Source organism: Rhinolophus hipposideros (assembly GCF_964194185.1).
Source record: "Rhinolophus hipposideros genome assembly, chromosome: 25".
NCBI lineage: Eukaryota > Metazoa > Chordata > Mammalia > Chiroptera > Rhinolophidae > Rhinolophus > Rhinolophus hipposideros.
The window spans coordinates 27,894,373-27,905,186 of NC_138071.1; the positions used below are offsets into that span (position 1 = coordinate 27,894,373).

At 49.4% G+C, this 10,814-nt stretch overlaps 1 protein-coding gene across 5 annotated transcripts in view; it reads left to right on the forward strand.

The window, feature by feature from the left end:
* The window catches only part of ACTR3B (actin related protein 3B), a 52,334-nt gene extending 42,588 nt beyond the window's left edge, over positions 1-9,746 (forward strand). For 3 of the 5 annotated variants that reach the window (XM_081038107.1, XM_081038109.1, XM_081038111.1), the window contains 4 exons: positions 4,505-4,630; positions 5,534-5,617; positions 6,352-7,415; positions 8,507-9,732. In XM_081038107.1, the coding sequence (XP_080894233.1) occupies positions 4,505-4,630; positions 5,534-5,617; positions 6,352-6,447 (306 nt within the window). In that variant the 3' untranslated portion in view covers positions 6,448-7,415; positions 8,507-9,732. Of the gene's footprint in view, positions 1-4,504; positions 4,631-5,533; positions 5,618-6,351; positions 7,416-8,506 lie in introns of all 5 variants that reach the window. The other 2 variants (XM_081038108.1, XM_081038110.1) reach the window with 2 other exon arrangements.
* Positions 9,747-10,814: the final 1,068 nt, after the last annotated feature.

Sequence of the window (10,814 nt, forward strand, 5' to 3'; positions counted from 1 at the left end):
ATCTGGATACTTCATCCTGAATTCTGTTTATCAGATATCTGAGTGCCTACCACACACAAGACACTGTTAAGTTAGAGGATTAAGTATGGGTGAGAGATGGTTCTTAGGTTCAGGAGCTTATAAAAAAGCTAAAAATAATAACGAAATAATTCTAAGGGGAACCACCACAAGCTGAATGTCATGAAAGTGAATCATGCAAATTATGGTAATTGAGAGAAGGGGCAGGCAGCATTTAATTAGAGGGGATCAAGAAAGGCTTTGAGAAGCTGGCATTTGAGCTGAATCTGAGGGCTTGGGCTGCAGTTGGGGGGTGGCGGGGGCACAAGACAGGTGGAGGGAACTGGATGAGCAGAGGGGTGCGGGTAGAGCAGAGATTTCAGAAATCTGTTTGGGTGGAGCTGGACATGGTAGTAGCAGGAATGGGAGACAAGTCTGGGAGGGGGTGGGGCTGGCGGGAAAATAGTTTCAACCTGTTTTAGCAGCAGGTTGGGAGTTGTTCACAATGCTTATTTATTATGTAAATACATTACAATATAGTTCAAGGGATGACTTTCCTGTAACAAAATAGCTTAAAGTGTGTGTGTGTGTGTGTGTATTTATGTTCGTGCTTTTTAAATCAGAGAAGCATGTTGTTGCAAATTAAATTTTGTATATCTTATTTTTTATTCTTAGGGTTGAATGACTTCAAATATCTTTATTTGAGAGAGAAATATACATATTTTAAGATATCGTTGGTTTTTCTCAGCCCTTCTCAAAATCGGCGTTTTGGCTGTGGGGTCCTCAGCGGGGTTCAGGGAGAGGTGTGGCCTGTCCCCTGGAAGGGTCTCGTGGACTTGGGCTTTCTCCTAAGGGGACTGTGGGTTCACGCAGGGAGGTGCCGTCACCCGATTCAGGTTTGAGGAAAGTGCTCGAGCTGCAGGGGAGGGAGTGGAGGGCAGGCGGTGGGGGGTGGTGAGGGCTGCTGGGGTGCTGGGCGACACAGGATCCTGCCCACACGGGAGAGGGGGCCGGGGATGTGGGGGACGGAGGGCGGTGAGCGTGAGCGGGAGAGGCTCGCACATGTGGGAGGGAGCGGCTGGGTTTGGCTAAGTGGGAATGCAGGAGAAGGGCCCCCATCGTGGAGTCTGGAGGAACTGACTTGCTGCACGGCTGGAGGTTTCGGAGGAAGAGCTGGGTTAGGTTTCTGAGGATCATCCATATGGCGCAAGGAGGAAAAGGTCTGCAAGGGGCTGTCACCAGGGGCGTGTGCAGGTGTGAGGACAGGAAGACGGGGGAGATGTGTAAGGGACGGGCAGAGGGGGAGACCAAAGAGACTGTGTCGGCGGGGGTTCTCCGGGGAACGACGGCGTCTCTCCCTGCACCTCTCCCTTATGTCCAGCTCGGATTTGTTCGGAGGACTCGGCCTGCTTTCAGTCTGGCAAGTCCAGAATTCACGGTGCCGGCCGGCAGGAGTCGGCACTACAGACGTGGGGCAGATTCCTTCTGCCCTGGGACCCTCGTCGTTGCTCTGAAGGCCTTGGGCCGCCTGGAGCTCTGGAGGCCTCTGCTGCGAACCCCACCTCCATACTCCCTCGGCAGCGCTGTTGGGGTAGGTCACTGGGGGCTGTAGCCAGGCCACCCTGACCCACGAAATGAACCGACACAGAAGCCAGGAAGCAGCCGGAGAAAGAAAACTCTGGAAGCCAAGGGAAGACAGCTGTCACCAGCCCTATCGGGTGACACTGAGAGGTCCCACAAGAGGAGGGTGGCACTGCAGCTCTGGGAGGTGAACAGCCTGTGTGGGGCGGGGGGGGGGGGGGGGGCACAGCCGAGTCACAGCGGTGGGAGGAGAAAGGGGAGGCGGGGCAGAGAAGACGGCAGACAGTTCTTGTGACACGTGTGTCCCAGTTGTCACGTGCCCTGTGATCAGGCGGGGGCAGGGCAGCGCTGAGATTCGCTGGCACGTTTCCAAGGACTGCTGGGCGCGCCTACGGCCCCCACCTCAGACACGGGCTCGGTGGGCGTTGCTGGGTGGTCGCCTTTGGTTCAGGTCAAGAGTAGAAAGGCCCGAGTCCCTAAAGGGACACAGCCGCGCGGGGACGCAGGACGGGGTCCCCTTCCTCCTGGGGACTGGCCGGGCTCCGCGCCGCCCGTGGGCGTTCTGCTCCGCGCCTGCGTGAGCCGCGCCGTCCGTGCACTTCCCCCGGGTGGCGGGCAGGTGGCGCTGTGTGCCCGTCGCACCGTCGGCAGCGAGAAGAGCCTGGAGCACAACACGTGCTGGTGTCACGGGAGCCGGAGTGGTCGTTCCTTTTAGCACCAAGTCCGCTGGTAAATGAACTTATCCTTAATACGGACTTTATTTTGTATCTTTCTGACGTGAAGCTCAGGTGACTGACAGGTTACGTGCAGTGTTTATAATGGTATGTGCTGCCATCTCCTTTGGCCAGCATACAGCACGGGACGTTTCCATCGTGGAGGTAATTTACAGGTGAGACTTTATTGGACGTCATGAGATAAACATTTGTGCGGCACAGTAAGGTGCTGTGATAATAGCTGAGGGCTATTAGGAGATCCAGTCGGCACAGTGAGCTCAACAAATGTGGTGCAGGCATGCCAACCACAAATAAGGATTCGTAGCCATTTAGCAGGTCCAGGGGCTGCATTGTAAAAACACAATTTAGGTAAAGAAACTTTAGACTCCACAGATGAGCAAAGATGATGATTTCCAACTTCAAGTGCATTTAGAAAATTTGAGGAGTACCAACATCTTTAATAAAGAAAACAGAAGTCACTCCTCTGTAATCATTGCTTATCATTTATTACTTTGACTATCTTTCGCTTTTGTTTTTTTGAAATATAAATAGATAGACATATCAGGCTATAGTTATACTTTATATCTGTATATCAACTTACGTTATGTTGTGAACATTTTCTTAAGTAATTAACGTTCTTCAAAAACATTGTTTTCAATGGAATTTAATGCTCCATCCTATGTCTGTTTCAGTGTCCAGCTCTTTTCCTGTATTTAGGTTTTGATATTTTTCTAGCCGAGGTCATGATTTCTTTCTCTCCCAGGACAGACACACATGGCCGTGTGTAATTAGTGCTGCCTTTTTGTTGGCTGCTTTTCATCTGAGAACTTGCTGACCGAGGCGAGCAGATGCCTTCTGGCTGAAACGCTCCCGAGTCCCCAGGTCTTTGAGCACTTTGGGGTTTCCTGTCAAAATTCCGAGTGGGCGTACGGGTCCTTCCAGGCCCATCAATTTATTTATTCACTGGGCAGTACTTGTGGGGAGCCTCCTGTGTGCTCTGACTGTTCTGGGCACTGAGGGATCTCCTGTGACCCAGACAGGGAGAAAAGTCCCTTCATTGTGGAGATTACATTTCTGTGGCGGCAACGGACAACATAATAAACGAGCAGGATACATAGTGAGGTGCCAAGGAGGAAGGTAGAGCAGGAAAAGGAGACGGAGTGCAGGAGCTTGGGGCGTGGGGGGATGGTCTCCTCTAGGCCATGGGCGACGTGTGAGCAAAGACTCGAGGGGCCCAGGGAGCCAGCCAGGCGCGTCCGGGGGCTGCACGGTCCAGGCAGCACCTGGGCAGAAGCCCAGGAGGCGCAGAGCCCTGAGGCCGGGGCAGGCCCGGCGTGGTCTGGAAAGAGCTGGGAGCAGTGTGAGTAGAAGGGAGCGCCGGAGGTGGGGGTGGGAAGGAGAGCAGGTTGGGAAGGGGGCGCAGGAAGGGCCTTGGAAGAGCACCCAACCCTGGGAGGCATGGCTACCATAGTGTGAATCGGGGGTTGAAGGGCTAGACAGTAAATATAGTCAGAGTCAGCGCGTACGTAATTTCACTTTCATTGTCCCAAGTAACATGTAGCCTGAAAGAATACAACTTTTATGTTTCATCAAAATCTGATAAGAGATTCAATGAAAATCTCCCCTACTTCCCCCTTCCACACATGGGATTCTGTTGTGGCCACTTAGCAGAATCTTAGGGTGATGGAAGAGCGTGGGCTGCAAGGATGTCTCGTTTGACAGCACTTCTGGTAGTTTCCATACACTCCCTTTCTCCCCAACATCACCCTTCTGAAAGGTTCCGGTATTAATTGGAAACTTATCTTTCCCCCAGTGATTGTTAAGGCAAAATAACTGAATATCCAGTGTTAATTTGGCCTGAGATTTTTATTACATCAAGTCAGTTTGTCGATTTATACAGTTTGCTCTGGCCTCCTGGTCCTTGTAAAGCTTCCTCAATGTACAGAGGGAGCACGTGGAAGCAGAACTGCTTTATGTGTTCACTTGGCTATACCTGAGGGAAGTACTGAGAGGAAGAATTTGTGATACAGGAGAAAAGCACAATGTACGCTTTTGATAGCATTAACTTTGCTTCAATTATTATCTTTTCATCTAGGTTGAAATGTGTTATTCACACAAGTGATTGGGCATGTGGGAATTCTGTGTGGGTGGGTTACTAGAATGTTGTGGGTGGATAATTCATCAAGGGAAACCCTTCTGCTTGTGTCTTTTAGAACGTCGTTCTTTCAGGAGGCTCCACAATGTTCAGGGATTTTGGACGTCGACTACAGAGAGATTTAAAAAGGGTGGTGGATGCCAGACTAAAACTCAGTGAGGAGCTCAGTGGTGGCAGAATAAAGGTAGGGGGCTGGGACTGGGGCGTGCGAATGAAGTAGAGTTTCTGTACCTGAGCTGACGTGGCTGTCTCCCTAACACACAGCTGAAGGACTTTATTGTCTGGGTAACGTGAAATAAGACAAGTTTGCATCACTTTCTTAGCCACACTGTGAAATTACATTTAGAGGTTTGTTGCCTGAACTCATTCCAAGTGTGTAGTTAAGACGGATATACCTACTGATACAGCAACAACAGTTTTCTGCTCCCACTGACCCACGTTTGCCAGCAATTGTCGTTTGTTTTGTAAGAGATCAGGCTTGTAGGGTAATGACTGGTATCCCAAGAAGATGGGGTCTGTTTACCCTGAGGATCTTGAATGTCCTTTGGGAATGTTCTCATTAAACTGAAATAACTGATACTCGCAGGGGCTTCCGCTGTGTTCCTCACGGATAGTGATTCTTCATTCCCTGCCCATTGTACTTTGGCTTCTGAGCAGATCGGGCTTTGGTGTCGGGTGAATGGGGAGCAAGCGTACGTCCTCCCCTGCTGGAATCACGCTGTTGGAAAATGGGATTTCTGGGAGTATTTTTGGGATCCTCAGTGTTATTTGGAATTACCTCTACAGTAATTCCTAAACCATCTCATCTGTTTAGTAAAAGAAATCAGTTGGGCTAGTTGCGTGGGGTTTTAAATGCCTTTAGTGTTGTGAAAGACGGATCAGCTGAAGACCTTCCTGTAAGAGGCCGGCGAGGCTGATGCCGCCACACAGGGACATCACACATCAGGGAAGGAAGGGCCTTGTGCCGTCGCGGCGGGAGGAGGCCCTCGTGGCGGTGGCCAGAGTGCAGCCGCTGGCTCGGCCACTGGAAGGTGCTGAGAGGCGTCCGCCTGCCTGCTGAGTGAGCACACGTCCCTTTGCTTTGCAGCCCAAGCCCGTGGAGGTCCAGGTGATCACACACCACATGCAGCGCTACGCCGTGTGGTTCGGGGGCTCCATGCTGGCCTCGACCGTGAGTGCTCCCTCGCTTCTCCTGCGTTTTCATTTCTGCGAGCTCTGTTGAGTTTGGTTAAATATTGACTTACGAAGCCGCAGTAGTGTGTGTTCTAATGGTGCGTGGCTCTAACCCAGGGCTGTCCAAACTGCGGCCCGCGATCTGTTGTTAATTGGCCTGCAGCAAATCCCACAAATATATTTAGTTTCCTTAAATAAACCAGGTGAGGCACTACGGACTTCACTTCGAGTGAGCGGCCCGGCTGTTTGTGTCTTTTACCACATGTGGCCCTTGGTGAAAACTGTTGAAAAAGTTTGGACAGCCCTGCTCTAAACGATCGCACATTTCATTCTGTGAGATATAAAACATAGGATCATTTAAACGGCCCAGCGAATTCGCATGTATCCTTGTGATTAGGGGTTCAGATTGTATGGATTAGTGAAACCCCCAAATAACCTAAAATGCCCTGAATTAATCATCATTTCCAGGGACTTTTCCAAGTAATGATTGCTTTTCCTCTTCAGATGTGTGAATAGATAACGAATTGATAATTTTGGGCGAGCACAAAAATAGAGGCTGAGGAAAGTTTAAGAAAACGAAATGAAGTGCCATGTTGCAGTCAGGCCCTGGGGGAGGTCCCAGCCGTCCCAGCGGGTGTGCAGGCAGAGCGGAGGTTTGGGGCGGCTGTCGCTTGGTGAGCTTCCTCCCTTCCCGGAAGGCGGACACTGTCCTCTAACCGTTGCCTCCTCCAGCCCGAGTTCTTCCAGGTCTGTCACACCAAGAAGGACTACCACGAGTACGGCCCCAGCATCTGCCGCCACAACCCAGTCTTTGGAGTCATGTCCTAGCGTCGGCCTCCAGGCGTCGTCCAGTCGTGTCCGCTGCTGAGCAGGTGCCCTTCAGAGCGCGGAAAAGCCCTCCGCTCCCGGAGCAGTGGCATCGGGCGCTGGTGTCGAGCAGCGTGCTTGCGTCGCCCAGTGCATGAGGCACCGCCCGTCAGCTCAGGACAAGCCATCGGTGTGCCCACCCCCTGTCACCTGCCCTCCTGCCCCCTCCGCCTCTCCACCCGAGCTTCTAGTTGACAGATGTAATTCTGAAGGAATTTCCCTGTGACTTTCAGAATTATTAGGAAAAAACCCTAGAACATGGCGCAAAATATTCCCCCTCTCCCTACCTCCAGGAAACAATATGGGGCTGTAAACCCTTTTCCTCCCAGCCTATTTTTGTAAATAACGTGTTCTAAACTTGAAATACAAATTGATGTTTATATTTCCTATCATTTTGTATTTTATGGCATTTGGTACAGCGAGCTAATCCTGAGCATGAGCAGATATGGGTGTCACGAGTGCCGCTGTGATAGACGTGTGTCATTGTGAGGCATGTTGTGACGCATGTGGAGGCGCAGAGGACGTAAACCAGAGCAAACTTTTTTGCCACGTTTGCCAGAAAATGACTGCACTTTATTGGAGTGACATGAAGTTGAAACACTAAATAGTACTGTATGAGAATGATTGCAGATCACATACCTTTTCATGTTCTTGTCTGAACTCTCTGGAACTGCTTTGTAGAAGATGCTGGTTTGCTGTGGGTGAGTGTTGGATGAAATACTCCCTTGCACCACTGTAATAAAAGCGATTAGACTCTTTATAAAGATTTCCTGTGTGGCCTGCTGCTCTTCTGGCTTTCTCCTTTGTGCCCGTACTTCTTTTAAAGGATACTGAGGTTGGTTTCACGTCGGTGGAGGATTTCATGATTAGCACCGAGTTTGTGGAAGGAAATTTCCTAGAATGATGCCCTTCCTCCATCATTGCCCATGGTACGGATGACCTGGGGAGACAGTGTTGGGGCTGGGGGAGGGAGGGCTGGAGGGGGTGCGCCTGGCGATTCCCAGCACCCCCTCCAGGGAATTCAGCACTCATACCTTATTCTCATGACTCTAAATACTCTGACATTTGCTGAGTTGCTGGCTTGAAAGATAATCTGCTTAATTAAGAGATTTAGTTTTATTTCGTTCTTCCTAGGATACTTACTGTTACCTTTTTAAACTGGTATTTATGGTGTTTCTCTAAATCATGCAGTGTGTTTTATTCTCCGATAATTTGCCTTCGTAAAGAAGCATTTGGCTCTTTGGTAGGTAACAGCCACCAAGTGGGAGAGTTAGTTGGTGGTCAAACCCAAGGCCATGAGTCTGTGGCATGATTTCATAAGACACAGGAATAGAGAGTTTGGAGGCACAGTGGGAAGATGGGACAATCTCCCCTAACCCTCACGTCCCTTGTTACGTGTTATGTGTCATGTCTTCTAGAAGGCTACCGATATCGGATGTTTTGGTGTTGAATTATTTTCGTTTTTGTTCAAAATGCTTTGCAGTATGTTTTGTCATGTGCATTGACTTTATGTTAAAAGGCAAATGAGGTAAGAGAATTGTTCCTCTAAGCACTTAGAGCCATAATGGGCCCATCGTCAGTGGTCGATAAATTTCAGCCATTCGTACTCTGTTATAAAGCAGTTGTGTCCTGTGAGTCCTGCTCGTCAAAACTGCATTAGAAATTGGTCTCGCTGGGGAAAAGAGAATTTCAGGCTCATGAACTAAATGGTCTTTAGGACTTTCAGTAAGAAAATAGTTTTTTAAAGATATTAGTATGCAGTTGTAGAATCTAAACATCGCGGGGCCTTCTCTTATTATTAATTGCTGATAAAATTGAATCACTTTTATCAAACATATAATGAAAAACATCACCCGGTGTTGCCTGCACAGCAGCTGTTGCCTGCTGGTGCCATGGTGGCAGCCGTCCTTGAAAAGCACTCTGAGGGTGTCTTCAGTTTGGTGACGCATGTTCCATAGACACGCTTTAGTTAACGCACTGGGACTTGGAGAATTACTCTTGTATTGCTGTGTTATTTCAGTGGCAGGATGGTGAATGGCGTCCTGAAGCGATCGGCCCCCAGAAGGGTCCCCCCCCACCCTGCCTGGAGTGCTCCTACCTGTACCTGCCTCTCCAGCATCAGCTCTGCACGAAGGCTTCTTGGACCTCCCCCATCAGTCAGCCTGTCCTTTCCCAGGTATGCCTGTGTCCCTCTCCAGACAGAGGCCCTCAAAAATAGGGGTCTGAGCTTCGCAAGGCCTGGTAGGTGCCCAATAAATACTGAGTTAAATTCCTATGACTCGGGTTTTCCCAGGCTATGTGTGCTCTATGTGGAGAAGCCTTGAGTGCTTGGGTGACCTCAGGTGAAAGCTGGTCTTTGAGTGTCTGGGATGTTACCTAGCATTGCCTTAAGACATTTACTGATGTGGAATCTGGCTCCTCCGTGTGACGGCAGTGGGTGTCCCGGACACGTCTCGTGGGAGTGGCTGCCCTCCACCACGGCCACCGTCCCCAGTGTGATCAACAAAGAGCCACGCACCGAAACTGCCCTGCAGGAGTCTCGCAGGCATAGTGTATTTTATGGCGGCGGCAGCCACTTCCTTCTCCAGCGTAACCAACATGAATAATGAGCTCTTGTGTGAGTGAAGTACCGGTCGGTCGTTCTGTGATTAATTCCTTCTTTGTGATCCCTCCCTTCTATCTCATTTGTAAAAATTACGATTGTGCCAAACAAGCTCGTGCGGTTAATCAAGTGCCCAGCTTATTTAAAACCGCAGGGGAGTCCCATTAAGAATATTTATCTGTTAAATAATTCTTTACTTAATTGGGGAATATCTCATAACATTTCTTGTAAAAGCAACTGTCAGGCTTATTAAATAGGAATATAAATTGATTGGCAAAATAATTGTGTGAGGCTCTGATTGACAACTACGTCAATTTTACTTGTTCAGATGGAAATAATGTTTTTTAAAAGCTGAAAGAAACGATGGCTTGATCTTGGTATTATGCGAGGATTTTTCTAATGTTAAAATACTAGTTCTTTCTACTCTGTATTATGTCTCAAAGTAAGCAGCTGTTTATTCCCTGCAGGTTGAGGGCTCAGGTTTTATTTTACTCTTCTGTTTTCAGCTTGGGGTGCTATGGATTATTTCTGGTTATGTGTGTGTGCGCAGTCATATATACGTATTAATAGTATTTGCTAACAAGAATTGCAAAGATTGATAATTGATAATACAGTTTTGTTATTAAAAAATTAATTACAAACCTAAGGATTTATGATGAAAATTTAGGCGTCGGCTATCTTTTCAATATTAAGGGGTCAGATCAAAGGTCCATTTAATTCACTCTTGGCCACATTAGCACTGGCTGCAGAGAAGTGCTGAACAGCTTCCCAGAGACATACTTTGGCCTTGAGTCACCTGTCTTTGTGCTTCTCCTGTCTGGTTGGCAGTGGTGGCCAGGTGCTCATGTTGTCCAGCGAGGGGCACTTCCTGTCATTGGCTCATAGCAGTCAGTGTGGCAGAGCCTGGGGATGAAGCAGAAGTCGCCATTCAGACTCTGGCACTGCTGTTGGCTGGCTAGCGGTCCTCGTTACCGTCAGTTCATTTCTTTCCGTCTGTCTCCTTTCCGTCCCTTAGCTCACCGATAACGGTGATCAGTGGTCGTTGGATCCTGCAGGATGGGGTAACTCAGAAAGTGAGGGTTCGGTGGAAAGCTGAGCCGGGCAGAGTGACTGAGGAAGTTGTGTGTGATGGGAATGGATGTGAGGGGCAGGGTACGCTGTCACTGCACAACTCCAGGGGGAGCCCTGCAGGGGTGGCCTGTAAAACAGCGCCCTTGGGGTTTGTGCCCCCAGTCGTTCTTGTTACTATTTCTTTTTTTAAAAAAAGATTTTATTGGGGAAGAGGAACAGGACTTTATTGGGGAACAGTGTGTATTTCCAGGATGGCGGCTTCCATGAGCTCAGCAGCTGCACAGGTGGTGAGACTGGTGTTTCCTGCTTAGCGTTCTTCCTGGAGACCCACAGCACACAGCAGCACACAAAGCTCCCAGAAGCCTGCTCAGGGTTAACTGAGCATTTCTCAAATCTACCCCCACACCGACATTCTGCAAAACGAATTTTGGAAAACTACTCATCACTCTGCTCCATGCAATTTCAGACAATGAGGTCACGGGGGAGGCAGGGGGCGGGGAGGTCCCCTGCGATGCTTCTTCACCAAGTTGGTGTCCCAGCTACCCCGTGGGTATCACTGTGGGCCGTTTGCTACATACAGCAGGGCCTGCTTGACCAAGTCAAGATAGGTATGTTCTGTCTGCAGATGACGCAGCCCCTTTCCTGCGATCATCTG